The sequence below is a fragment of the Dysidea avara genome, chromosome 10 (assembly GCF_963678975.1).
Source record: "Dysidea avara chromosome 10, odDysAvar1.4, whole genome shotgun sequence".
Lineage (NCBI taxonomy): Eukaryota > Metazoa > Porifera > Demospongiae > Dictyoceratida > Dysideidae > Dysidea > Dysidea avara.
This window is the reverse complement of record NC_089281.1, coordinates 12,597,396-12,612,527: the sequence shown is the minus strand read 5'-3', so window position 1 is coordinate 12,612,527 and position 15,132 is coordinate 12,597,396. Positions and strand designations below refer to the sequence as shown.

At 37.6% G+C, this 15,132-nt stretch overlaps 2 protein-coding genes across 2 annotated transcripts; one reads left to right on the top strand and one right to left on the bottom strand.

The window, feature by feature from the left end:
* Positions 1 to 6,788: 6,788 nt before the first annotated feature.
* Positions 6,789 to 11,872, bottom strand: LOC136268290 (pecanex-like protein 4). Its single transcript, XM_066063581.1, has 7 exons — positions 10,983 to 11,872; positions 10,654 to 10,827; positions 9,489 to 10,066; positions 9,316 to 9,434; positions 7,622 to 9,264; positions 7,142 to 7,328; positions 6,789 to 7,086 (listed from the first exon to the last, which is right to left on the bottom strand). The coding sequence occupies exons 1-7, from the start codon at positions 11,660 to 11,662 to the stop codon at positions 6,838 to 6,840; spliced, it is 3,630 nt and encodes a 1,209-aa protein (XP_065919653.1). The 5' UTR covers positions 11,663 to 11,872; the 3' UTR covers positions 6,789 to 6,837.
* On the top strand, positions 11,828 to 14,783 carry LOC136268291 (uncharacterized). Its single transcript, XM_066063582.1, has 4 exons — positions 11,828 to 11,961; positions 12,015 to 12,081; positions 12,143 to 12,240; positions 14,537 to 14,783. Exons 1-4 carry the CDS (start codon positions 11,902 to 11,904, stop codon positions 14,630 to 14,632), a joined length of 321 nt encoding a protein of 106 aa, XP_065919654.1. The 5' UTR covers positions 11,828 to 11,901; the 3' UTR covers positions 14,633 to 14,783.
* The last annotated feature ends 349 nt before the right edge of the window (positions 14,784 to 15,132 follow it).

Below are 15,132 nucleotides of genomic sequence, written 5' to 3'. Positions count from 1 at the left end.
GGGCTAATGTGGGCTCTTTGGTTATACACCATGTGGATTACTTGCCTCCTTAATGGGTGTCCCAACAAATGCAAGTCAGGGAAAATAGCAAGTTGGTTGTGATTGAAGATCCTTATCTAGGCATCTGCAAGTGGAACATTATATTTTAAAAATGTAGCTACTGATTAGAATGGCAGGTCTGGACTTGATTCTGCCCAACAAACCTTCATAATGACTACAGTTATTAGCTAGTTTCTCTAGCTGATAATTGCAGTAAAACCTTTATCTAGAGTAATACTGTAGAGCACTATGTGAACAGGATATACCCAACTACATTACTTTCTGCAGATCGATACTCTCTAATAGAACAGTCACTATCTGCAAATGCTGTAATAGAGCATTCACCAATTTATTATAAATACTGTGCATGAGAACTGAAGAGCAGAATAGGTGGATATATAGCCAACAATCATGGCTGGTATATTATAGGACATAATGTCTAGACTTGTTATTTTTTTTAAATCACTACAGTGTTGTAAACGCTACAAACAATTATTAGTGCCTGAATGTATTGGAATATTATTTATAAGTTACATCTTAATGTTAAATTACTGCATGCTTGTTGTGACACAAGTAATTTTATATTATTTTCTACCACTCAGTAAATATTCTAATAGAACAGTCATCATGTGCTCTAATAGAGCAGTCATACTAAATTACTCTAATAGAACAATCAATACCTTGATATCCATGAATGGCAATGCGAGGCAAACTTTGATTAATGCCAACATACTAGCCAGAATAATGCTAAGCTTTTGTGACTTTTATGAGCTCATGTTCAGGACAATCCCATGCATTAGCTGCATGATGCATGTGAGTGACTATATACATATGAACCCAGCTGCAGTATACACATCACTTGACATAATGCTTAATTGTTCTTTAAATAATGTCATATCCTCAATTATAAAATTAATATCCACACATGCATGCATGCATATGGTATGGTATGTATATCATACCATGTATGCTAGGTATGTAACTCTTGCATGCATGAATGTGCAAGCAATAATAGACATGCATGCATGCCTGTGCTATCCATTATATATGTATGCATGGGTATATAGCCTCAGTATATGCAAGGAAAGCATATACTCTATTAAAACAATCAGCTATTAAGGGTATGTATTGCATACCACACATGCCAAAGATATGCCACTCATTAATATTCATGTGCAAACTATTAGGCATGCATTCATGCATGCTTGTGGTATCATGCTATGGATGGGTGTGTTGTTTAAGTTTGGAAAACTACAACTATATATTTACTAAAATATTTCATACCATTGTAAAGTGTGTTACGCACTCCAACTGTGGTATGTCAGCGTGACATACCATTGGTATGACCCACTAAAAGTATGAAATGCATACTTTCGCGGGTGGATTACATACTTTCGTTTTTGCTGTGCATAGCTATATGTATTAGCATTGTTTTAACTGATTAGATTATCCATGCAAAAACAGCCAAACTGTATAAAAGTGTGCAACCTTCAAAAGCCTGGGTGAATAATAAAGTTGTAAAATTAAAGGTGGAGGCCATGAAGTGGCTGCAATGATGTTAATGATAATAAATTTAATAATGGCTTTGCATTATCATCATTGCAGCCATTCCATGGCCATCGCCTTTGGTTTCACAACTTTATTCACCCAGGCTTTTGAAGGCTGCACATTTTTATATACAGCTAGGCTGTTTTTGTATGCGTGGATTTGACTTTTTTTTGTATTTTAAACATGTACCCCAAAACCAACCATAAACTGGCTATGAGATTTGTTTTTTACACAAATCATTGTTCTTCTTATCTACAGATGCAATGACGATGATATAAGACAAACTAGTGTTCTACCAATACCTACATTCCTACAACACCAATCCAATACCAAAGCCAAAGGATCTATGTTAATACAATTTTGTGCTTGCTTGTTCATGGCTATATAAAGTTTTATTATAGCAGGGGCAGATCTAGGATTTATAAAAGGGGGGGGGGGGGGGCTAACTCAAGGTACTAATCTCTTGGGTAGAGGTGTGTGAAGCACACTTCCCAGCATGCAAAGCATGCTGGAACTAGGGGGGTCTGGGGGCATGCTCCCCCAGGAAAAGTTTGAAAAATAGATGCTAAAATACTGCAATTTGGAGACATTTCCACATAAAATTCATACCTGTAGATATTTTATATACTGCCTTTAGATTATATAGGTCTCTCTGAAGCATTTTGCTAATGGAAAAGTTTGGGTAGGTACAGACAACCAAGTACATGATGCACCCTTCTCACAATTGCACAACACTGAATAGGTGCATGTTATGTTGAAAGTGGAAAATTTTGAAATTTGAACAATACAAGATTGAATCTGAGAGCATTTTCAATGGAAATTGTGTACCTGAATTAAGTATTTCCATACATATTAACTACACAAGCAGAATGAAGCCCTTTAAACAGACCAATGCACTTCATTGTATGAATAGGTGCAGGCAGATTTAGAAAAATTCCATAACAGAACCAACTACATGTTTCTAGTGAATGTTCTATTAGAGTAGTTAGCTGACTGCTCTATTAGAGTATCTCGATCTTGTACACCTCCAATGCTGATCCGGGTCCTTGTTGCATAAACGTTAGCAAAAATCCACTGATAATACCTTGGAAAGATGTTTATAAGGTGGTTTTATGAGTATTTGTATTATTAGTGATCATATAATTATGCTAAGACAAAATTTCATTACAATACTCAGCATATTGATCAAGTAAAGCCTAAATATGAAGGGGGGGGCTTCAGCCCCCAAAGCCCCCCCCTGGATCCGCCCCTGTATAGTGCCTGTATTTATTTGCAATAGTGTTTTATACCAAAGTAAATCCCTTCTGAGTTAAGTAAACATGATTTTGCAGTGACTGTTTTATTAGAGTATCTCGATTTTTCATGCAAAACGTGATAAGTTGCAGTTGCTCATTTTTAACAAAGCACATCTTGCACTAGAATACAATTTCCAGTCTGTTGTCACAAGTTTCACTAGCATATAGCACTTATTATGATGATGACGATTGACACAAATAGGTCTTAACAGTAGTGTACTACCCTGATGATCTGTACCACAATGTAGCTTTGATTCGTTGGAATACTAGAGAAGTTACAATAGTATTGTATTGCAGAGTTTATATAGTTATATACTCTGTAAAGCGCACATATTTTCAAGGATATTTAGAACATAGCTACATATAGAATGTTCTAGAATAACCATTGGTAGATCTATGAAATTATGAACTTTTATTGCTGGAGTACCTACACTGAGATTTTAGCTATAGACCTTTCAATAATTAGCTAAGTCCATGATAGCAGCAGCTCAGTGGTTAAGGATTTAGATTTTCAGCATGGAGGTCCCTGGTTGCATGCATGGAACGCTGGTAGCTAAGCTTTTCCTGACATTTTCATTCGATTTTCATGCACCTTTTTTATTCCACAGTGACTCAGTGTTCTATTAGAGTATTTTGACCCCGCAATTTACAGTTGTTTGGTTTTTGCCTTGTAACTCTGTAGTTGTCAATGTGATTTCTCCACCAAAGGTTTATATACTCAATTCAGGGGCGTATACGCAGGAATTTTGAAAAGGGGTTTCCACTACAGCTAAGTCACTGTTATATTAGATTGCCTGACTGCTCTATGATTAGAGTATCTCGATCTTTTCACCAAAATCACAATTCAGAACAATGCTATAGGTGTTGCTATCATGCTAGAAACTATTATTTAACCGGCTAAGATAATAGTTTAAAATGTGTCCTGTTCCATGACCAGATTCCAGATTTTGGAAACCTGAAGTATCAATTTCTTAATGTTTCAAGTGTAAAATCCAAAGGGGTTTCCTGAAACTCCTGGAAACCCCCCATCCGTACGCCCCTGCTCATACCACTGAAATTAAAGGTTATTCCCATAAAAGTGGTGGCATGACAACAAGTCGGCCTTTTTTAATGCAAATAATTAATCGTCCGTAGCTCTATGACTATTTATCAGATTTGCACCAAACTTGGTATGTGATTGTGCCACAATATATATGTTCTTAAAGTGTACCAAAGCTCAAGAAAATTAAGCTAAACATTTGCATAAATTGTGCAAAAAGAATTAGACTACCCCCAAAACGAAGAAATTAAGGGAAAAAAAACAAAGAAATTAATCTTGCTCAAACTTGGTATGTGGGGTGCTGAAGGTATAGAGGGCATGTGCAGTATAAAAATGATTCCAATTCGAGAAGGGAGCACTGAGCTATGTATGCATAAAAATCGCAGTTTGTATCTTCACTCACGGTGTGGTGCACTGGCTTTCTTGGCCACACGATACACTACTGTGTCTTTTGACATATCATATTATGTTGGAAGGGGACACCATAAACAGCCTTGTCACTAGTAGTACCTGAAACATTGAAGGATCCAATATGAGATTATATATGCACCTTTGGTAATAATATTATGTGGTTTATGTGCACTCCATAGCTAGGATCTGATGGCATGATTTGTGCATCAAATATGGTTGCTACAGGAACACGACACTTACCATGTTTCATTTCAACTGTGACCAATGCATGACATCTTATTTGTATGATTACATGATTGTGTATGTACAGTACCTACTACTACATTTGCTCCCTAGAAAATTAAGTTTGTGCACAGGACATACTATTTTTTACAGTGTATGAATGTGTTACATAGCAGCTACCATGAGGTGGTGGATTAAATTTTGTGGTAGCTAGCAAAATTGTGCAGACATCAAGATAGTGACACCATGATAACCTTCCAAATAGTAAAGTATAGCTATACTACTCAAAAAAGCTTTTGTTTCATATCCAGATATACATTACGTTGTGCTATATCACTATCTGATAAGTTAATAGCTATCGCTTGTACGCAAACGACCACAGTTAATAACTCAATATAGATATCAGGAATAACATAGACAACTACAACTCATTGAATACAAGGGCAAACAAGATTTATACAGATACAGGTACCTATATATAATGATGTCATAAAACATTACACACAGTTATAGCTATATTAGTCAGTCTATCACAGTAAGTAAACAGATAATATTATATGTTGCAGCTTTATTTTGAAACAAGGATTCAGGCCAATCCTAAATCCTTTAAGCTGCATGTTGCTGGCATTTTCTGTAGACAAACATTGTCTGTAAATTGAGATGGGTATATAGCAGTAAACCAAAATTTGTTCTTGTAATTATGTAGAGTGATAATAACTTGAAAAATCCTATAGTTATTTTACTGGCCAATGGTGCCATACATGATCTATAATAATATAATCACACCATATTGAGTTCATGTGCCATTGTTACTACTAGCCAAGTAGCCATGAGACAATACAAGGGCATGTACATTTAGAATGCAATGCTTTTAGACCCGAGATTAAAATTATATTTAATGTACCCCCAGATTGTAGATATATAGGACTGCACTTAACACTGAGGTGGTTATGTGCATGAGTTCACTGTATTTATTTTGAGGGAGTACACATGCTGTGTAATGCCCAATAGACTACAAATTTTATCTAGCTAGAGAACTGTATGTTCATGGGTGTTGGTATATAATAGCTAAGTGTTTTTTTCCTAGAATAATCTATCGCATTTGCTGACTGTATCAAATCAGTTTTGGTCTGTGTTAACAGATTTCCATTTCCACTATCAGGCCAGGTCAAGTTGATTCACAGTTTATCGTCACTGCATGCCTACATGGGTTTTTAGGAATTGAGAAAAAAATTCATAATTCATTATTGCTCACATGATAATCATTGTTCCCGTTCCTAAACATGTTTTCGTAGACATGGTGAACTATTGTAATGTCTTTGTCAGGGGCACAGAGAAGGGGGGCTGTAGCCCCTGTCAAAGAGATAATGGAGGAGCTTAGCTCCTTTTAAATTATCTCCAGCTGTCATTGAACATGCATCAAGATCTATATACTCTAATAGAACACTCACCCTTATACAACAGTCAACAAAATATTGACTGTACTGCTGAAATCACGCTCAGATTCAATTTTGGAGGGTCTATTATCAAAAATTCATGGAGAAAGGGGATGTTCTTCCAGACTGTCAACTGTATAAATACCTAAATATTGACTTACCCTAATAGAGAAGTCACCCTAATGCAGAAAAGCTAATTCTGATAATCTACTAAAATCACTCACACATTCAATCTCAGAGGGTCTAATTTTCAAAAATTCTTGTATGACTGGAGCAGATTCCCTTGATTGGCAAGCTTCAAGTTAAGATAAATGCATGTAATACCCTAGCTACCCTAAAGAAAGGTGATCTTACAAACAGAATGATGACTGCCATATCTGTAGCACTTTCAATGAATTTAGAGTTGTTTACTTCAATAAAATCAGGAGCATTTTGAACCATTTTGACTTCGCTGGAGCTTTTATCTTCTGGTATTGAATTCAGACTACACAATAGGACAAGACAAGTATGCTAACATATTGTGTGTATTTTATTTGGTTGGCACATAAAAGTTGTGGTGTTGCATGAGGTAGTTGAAAGTTTAAGTCAGGCTGCAACTGCTTTCAAAGATGCCTTTAAATGCTGCAAACCTTTTTATGAAATATGAAAAATGACCTTTTGCCCTCATGACTTTTTCAAATATTCCTGACGATAAACTGTAGATCAACTTGGCCTGACAATAAAACAGTATTTATCAATTATTGATCTATATTCTTTGTTTGCCTTATTCCTAGACATATGACCTACATTTGTGTGTACTTCTGCACTTATTTTGATAATGTATATACAATCTAGTAAAAATATATTATTATAAGGAAATACTGACAAGTCCTGAGCAGTATATGGGATATCCTAATGGAGGTTGAGCAGCCTGTATGGTGATGTTTCTTAACAGGTAAGGATGTGCCTGTATGCTGTATCTCTCATCATCATCATTTGTGAGATATATCAACTCCATATTAAGGGCTGACCAAAATGCTCGAGCTGCTTCAGCATTCAAACTACCAATGAAGACAGTTTGCTCTTGTAATGTAAGAACATGAGCAGTAAAAGTTCCCTGCACAGAATAAATTCATATCTAATACATTTACAACTATTTAGGTTAAACTTACATCACTGCTGTTGTAGCCTAATGAAAAGAGGTTAGGTACTTCCTGTAAGACAGCTTGCTTCCATGAGTCCTCCTCTTCATATCCAATAAAACTTTTGTCATCATAACTATTCAGGTACTCAACTATTTCATTTAAATCATCAGCTTCTCCAAGACATGCTTCATCGTACATTAATTTAACTGCATACCTGAGAAAAACATAAGTATACTATATACGCACCATCTATCATGTTATAAATACAGAGAAATCCAATGCACTTAGCCACTTTAGCAAGTCCGAAACATAGCTAAGGTGTACTTCATGACTTCTTTAATAAGATTACCTAGGAAGCTAAAGTGTACCATTAATAAGACCACCTCCGTTTTGAGGCTTTGTCCTATGGGTAGTTATATTGATGAGGTTTCACTGCACCATACGCATAAAAAGATATTTAGAGACTTTGACACTAAAACTTGTTTGTATTTAGTAACTATTGCATACCTGTAGGCCTTTTGTACTAGCTTGCTTAGAACAGGGTCACCTGTAATCCACTCCATATTTTTAGACCACTGATAAGTACCCTTGAATGATCGATAAACCTGCATAGGACTGGAGCAAGCATCCACACCTTCTAAGATACTATAACAGGTCACTACCAGTTTGGCAAAACTGTCACAGAAAAATGAGTGTTCTACAAGCTTCAAATTTTGTTTAGTAACAGAGTTGCTGTCTTTCAGTGTACTTCTAACATGATGCAACCACTCATGAGGAAATTTTGTAAGTAGCTTGTTAAGCTGAGATGCAAGCAGTGGAGAAGATGCCCAACTCTTGGGAAAGAATGATTCACTGTCCATACTGAGGAAAGTACTGCTGACACGGTCAGTCTTATGCAAAGGGGAAAATGTGTTTGTGTTATTCTGAGCATTACTGAATGGTAACGCGGTTGTGAAGGTCACACTATCTGAGTGGAGTTGATCACCAGAAACACTGCTAGCCCAACTCAGTGTATCAACTGGTTTATCAGGTGCTACAAGTCCTGGAAGAGGAGACCAAAGGTCATCGTCTTTAACACTGCTAACTTGTAATGTGCCACTAGCTTCTGTCAAGGTGCCACTAATGGTTGGGTGTATAAGTGAGTCTCTACTAAATCCCTTCCCCAGTATATGATGGGTGGTGCTTGTCTGTATTGAATGTTGTTTGCTGGTACCTATAGATGCTTTCACTGACTGGTGCCGTGGGAAAACTGAATCATGTGACTCCATATCAATCTCCCTCTGTGTATGCAGGTTGACGTTGGAAGTCTTGTGTTCACCTTTCATGAAGAACTGCAGGATGACCCATATGAGGCACTTGATCAGTCTGTCTGATAGGCGGTTGAGATTGTCTGGCTGATCAATGATCCCAGTTAGAATATTCTTGGCATCAGAATATGTCATGATCACCGATGTTTCAACATGCTGCAAAGTGTGGAATGGTAGAGGGTTAAGAAGAGAAGAAGACTCAAATAGGCTATCAAGTTTGGCAGCTTCGACAGTGTGACAAGATGTCTCCTGCAATTCCAGTCCTTGGAATGTGACAGTGAAGAACGTAGACCCCACCTCTAGGACGGATGTCCACACAATCCTGTCCTGGAATCTGAACAAAACCTGGTCCCCTCCTCGTGGAGTGATACATGCAGAGGTAACAGCTTGTTGAAGGCAAGAAACTAAAGTTGGTACAGCTTGCTGATAATAAACACTATCAGAATTAGGTGAACATGACTTGCTGAAGTTAAACCTACTAGGCCATGTTCTTTTTGGTCTTGGAAATGATACAAGAAACACAGGCAGTGTAAATATTGGTAGCAGTGGTGCAGACAGGGATGCTGCTAATCCAATAGTTACCAAAACAAGTGGTAAGAATACAACGGTGAGACTCGTAATGACAAACTCATGTTTCCTGTATTTCTCCAGTGCAAGGAAAGTTCCAAACAACAGCAAAGAAAAATTCATTTTCTGCCAAAAGTTGATGGCAATCTCTACTACAAAATCAGTGATCAGTAACTGTGTACCAACAGGAATATCATTATCCCATGTGTTTGAAACTCTTTGTAGCAAAAAGGCTACAGTAATCCCTGCAAGAGCATCTCCGGGATGTTGCCAGATCTATGCAAAGGTAAACAGTTTATAAACAAATAGTGCAAAATAGCAAAACACCTTTCTTAAGCTCCTGATGGTTGTGACAGCAAAGACTACCTTATGCCAGGAATCATCACATGGAACTTCAACACACCACAGTGCCACACTAAGATAAGCCAACATTACAAATGATACACCTACAGATATACACGTACAATGTATTACAGTCTGCAGGGGTAGAAAACACTAACCTTTACAAAATGATGCATAAGTGACTGATACAATTGTGATCAATACATTTTTCTTTTGCTTTAATTTTGTTGCATTATCTGCTAACAGTGCGTATCTCATTAGTGGGTTCCTTATCAGCCCAAATATATACAACTGTCGACAGTGTGTGGATATCTTGTACAGAACAAATAGTCCCACAATTACATATCCCAATACAGTAGCAGTATCTTCCAATTCATTGTACTCATTGTGAACGATGATGCATATGGCAAGCACTACGGCTGTGAAGATGGTAGTTCTTATGGTGGATAGTATGAAAAATAGCACATAAGACTTGACATGTTTCAGAGAGTACGTTCTGTTAAAGACTCCAGCACTGAAATATGTGTTTTCAATTCCAACCAATTTAAGGGCCTTAAAAAGTGATAAGCACACATTATTTTTAATCATCACCACCATCAACATGTCAAAGCTTGAGAAGACATCCTGGCTTAACAGTAGTCCACACACAGCAGCTACACAAACTGATGATGTTTTGTCCCCAATAAGCGCAACCACAACAGTTGGCAGTGCAGACAATACAATCATCACAAGAGTTCTGTGTACGAATAACAAATACTCTAATAAAACAACCACCACAAATGCCATATATTTACAAAGGTGGTAAATTTTACAGATTTCTGACTGTCTACATGAAATTTTGTAACGCTATAAAAAGGAAAACTGTGTGAAATAGCTGCACAATATGCAATGAAAAAGATCTCACTGTCATCTATCCACAAAAATTATGATAACTCAAAACTTTGTACTTATATAGACTATAAGGTCTATGTAACAGCAAGATTACATAATATTTATATGTGGGAGAGTATCTAACTTGAATGCATTCACCAAACACCCTGTGTAAAGTAACAGCTCAGCCTTTTGTGAGAACAAAGGTTTTGCCCTCATCAACATAAATCAACAGTTCTCTATTTCCAGTGAAGGTGATGATTTGATGAAAGGTGAACTTTGGTGAACTTTACACAGGGTGTTTGTACAGGCCATACTGAGAGTTAGATACTCTCCCCATATAAATATTATGTACTCTTGGTAACAGCAATGCTTGTGGTTTTCAAATAATCAGGCAGTGCACAAAAATAGTAATCTAGCTTTGTGAAACTAACTAAACATGTGGTTGCTTGCCTGAAGTCTGTGGCCATTGGTGAGCCTCCCAGCAGGATCACTAGCACTCGCTCCATTATCCAGGAGACCAATGCTTCTGGGGGAGAGATTATTCCAAGGAACCAGCCCAATGGCAGCAAACAAAATCCAATGTAGAGTAATTGAATGTAAATTGATGAAACATCTGCCCAATACCTACATACAAGAAAGGAATTGAAAATGCAAATAGTACTAGTGGCCCCCTCCGTAAACCTTAATTTTAAACCAGCATAGTGAGATTAATGTGGTGTGACCTCTTATCCCAAAGGTTACTAAATGAGGAAATTTAGTAGCATATATAATCTGCTTACTCTAGGATGTAGTAAACAGCAGATGTAACGATGACATGTGAAGGTCTGGCTAACAACATCAGCCATGTTGGAGTGGTAGTTGTGTACACTGCTGGCTCTGCAGACGGAGGCTGAGCAGTTATAGAATAATGTGCAACAAGTACCACCAGCCAACCCAGAGGAAGGAGTACCACTACAACTCCTACTGGAAAAGCATCACTCAGTGATAATGGAAGTAGTTGGACAAAAACAGAACCGGATAGCACGGCTGAGAGCAGCGGATGAAGCAACAACATGTAATGCTTGCGGCTGGCAAATAGGAAATTGTTTAGTTCCTTTCTCCAGCAGCCACTGCTGAGATCTATAGAATCGTCATCGTCTTCTTGTTGAAAATCCACTACAATGCTCTGGTTTCTGCATGTGAGTGGTAGTGCTTCAAATCCAGCCACTAACAATCCCATTGTCACGCCATAACCAATTCCGAAATAGAACTTGGCAGAGTCAATGAATTCTGCAAGTAGCACAAATGGGATGGCGGTTGCCAATGGAAGGACCCATAGCATCAACTGTAGAAAAGCCACGTGTCGTGGAATACCGTACCCCAGCCATTTTATTCCGCCTGTTACGGTCTGGAATAACCTTCTCTTGCACACTACATATTTCCCCTCCGTTATCAGCGGAGCCACATCTCTTCCAGGCATCACGAGCAGACGTTTCTATTTAATACATAGTCCAAAATGCATCACCTTCAGGGCTGGCTTTATACTGCGATGCAACGGATTCCAGTTGGTGTCAACATATAATCTATGGTGTCAATGTCACATATTCATCCGTCACCGTCACACTGCTCAGCAATCGTATTCACACATTTGTTGTTTATTACCGCCTCCTAGCAACTGTGATAAAAATTTTGTGCGGACAAGCGAGAAAAAAAACTGCTATGGAAGAGGCTCGGGAAAATGTTCAGGAAGAAGTTCGACAAGACAATCCCGTTTCTCAGGTTCGCTAAATAGCAACGCAATACCATGTTATCATATTTCCCTATACGTGTAGGATTCTTCTGCTGAAGGTCACTGGGTATGGGTGTATACGCGATACGTTGGTCAGAGAATATATACGGGTATAAATTCTGTCAGAATATCCATTGAGAATTTAATATCTGAGCGTATTTGTATGTACAGCTGTAGAATCATTCGCTGAGTCACTGTTTTGGCACTTGGGAATCACATCACCTCAATATCTACATATTATTGAACTGTATGAAGACATGAAGGAGGAAGTGAGTTGTATCCAATACACTTGCTTCTTGTACTGGGGTAGGCAAGGGCATTCTGTCTAGTCTGGGAAGGATGAAGACCCGGGATAGAAAACTAATGGGCATACTCCTCACCCACTCCATTGATACCTTTGTAAACTCTCTTATAAATGTTTGTAGAGAAAACTTGTTTACTGTGGGGTGTATAGTGGCACGAGGCAACTTTGTAACTCTAAGTAAAGCTGCTTTATCATTGTTTTCGAGGAGTAAGCCGTGCCACAAGTTTGCACTTTAAAGGGCATAAATCATTCAGAAGTTGAACATGTTTTCAAGAATTATCCATTCTTGTCGCTGGTAAGGTGTGCCACAAGCTCGTGGGATGGTGTTAAGTAAAGAGTGTACTCGGGAAAAAAGCTCAACAAGGCAGTGGATAGTTGATGGAACGCCTAAACACATGAGTAAGCATTACCAGAGAGTACTATAAACCATTTCATGGTACTAGTTTTGTGATGAAGAATCACATAAGGCTGATGTCACAATAAATTTTAATGAATGACGTGATAGTTTTCTGTACCCTCTGTAATCTATGGAAAAACTAACAAGCCCATATCAATTTCCTGCATATGTAAATGCATCCATCAATTCTATTTCTGGAATGCAACAGTACAATAATTAGATCATTTCACCTAGTGGTCACCTCTTTATAAAGACCACCTCCTTAAAAAGACCAATTTTATAAAGTCTTAAAATTTAATGTCATCTTGTCCCCTTAAAATCTCATTGTGCACCACATGCCTTTATAAGGCAGAGTGATTACCCCACACAAAAACAACTTGGCTGTACTAAAATGGCATGTTCATAAAAGTAACTAACTCATGCAGTAATAGTCACTTTTAACTCTGATTGGCCATTCTTGGCTGCACCAGATTTAGGTATTAAATTAAAATGGGCTTTATAAAGAGGTGACCACTAGGTGAAAATATCTATTTACCATTGCATTCCTCTAAACCCAGATACCCATTTCCTATCTACCTGACAGGGCAGAAGAATTGAATGTTGCATGTAAAACCATGGGTCACAAATCCTCCGATGTTTTTTGGGAATTCCTAAACATTTTTATGGTTAATTAGTTGTACAAATACCCTTATCATGGAGACGACTATAGATGGTGACAGATATCCTAATTAACCTGTAGTCCAGAGCACCATCTCACCTTCTCTTGTCATTTGTTACACAATGGCTGGTGAGATGGGGTCTGGTAAGGATCTGTAGGCAGAATTTTGTTTCTGGTTATCAGTTACTATAGCTTTGTGCTATTCAAATTGTAGTAGCAGTATAAAGCTTGTTCGAAGTTGTCTACCATGCCAATGCACAGCTAGCCAATAAAATTAAATCCACCATACTTTGATAGAAATTTGTTTATGGAACTTCACCAGACCCTACCTCACCAATTAATGATATAAAGAAAAGGTGAGATAACAGCCAACTGGAATTTTAAAAAATTTCTTGTTTAACTGAATTTTCTACTGACTACTTAACTAATGCCTTCAGCCAAGCATAACTCTTAAAGACTACGGGCCTGATTTTTTCACTGTTCGATATCACTTCATCTGAGACATGCTTTTTTTGCCAATTGCAGTACATACAAATACACATCACGGATTTACCTTTTTCCTCCTTTGTGTCCTAGTTATTTTTGCTGACAATGCAAGGTGTAGATTCGCAGTAGCACGACTTGGCTTCCCTGTGGCTGTGGTACTACTGGTAACTATTATGTTTATCGTCTCTGTTTTCCATAGTGATTGCAGAGACAGCTCTCCATTTGTATCGCTGTGTAATGGGTGGTACAAGCATAATGGTCATGTAATTGATTGTTGGGGCACATGTTCAAATGCAAAATTAATTTTAAGGCATGCCTGGTACCACCATTCTTTCTTTTGATGCAGTACACGTGGCTTCATTAGTCATAACTAAAAGTAAACAAACAAAAAATTAGAAATTTTAATTTAAATCAAAGAATACAAATGTAGTGAAACAAGGGATAGCAAAAGGTTAAGTAGTGAAACAAGAGAGGTTGCCTATACCTGCAGGATCCTGCAGGATATACTAATGGACATTTAATCCCTAGTTAAGTCATGGTTTATAGACTGAAGTATAGGGATTAATTGTCCATTAGTATATCTGCAGGATCTCGTTTCGCTACTTATCATTTTGCTATTCCCTTGTTTCACTACTCTTTTATTCTGAATCCTAATTTTTTTCTTCAATGTTTCCTGTATAGATTAGTACCCATTGCTACAGTATTTTCATGTCCTCACAGGAGAGATTAGAAAGAGAAGCTGAAGAGAGAGCACTAGCGGAGGCAGGACTGGAAACATTGGACAGATTAGAAAGTCAACCTGATGTAAATACATGAGCCACTACATAGTACACACATGTACGTATATTTCATGATTCACCAACAGTCATATTTTCATACCAAAATGTCCAACTTAAAAAAACTCACACGTTTCAGTATAAACTAACATGTACACTCTTGACGATGTTAAAAAAAGTTAAAAATAAAAATATATATATTATATATCAAATTTGTACATATAATGACTTCTGTTGACAGTGATGGGACATCTGAATATTATTTAATACATCAGACTTGATCTTCCTTTCAGTCATTTGGTACAGTATTCTTTGGTTGGCAATGTGGCACCCCTTCAATAACAAGGTTGTCAGCTGGGGACAATATTCCATTATGCATTGCACTGTGACGTCTGAGGCTCTTGTGTATTGCAGATCTATTTCTCTCAGATTTGGGCAACTTCTGGCTGCTGCCTGCAAGTCCAGTTGACTAATCCGAGTACAGTAAGACACCTAAAAAAGAAGGACTTCAATTTTTAACACTGCTGCAAGTTATTCCTA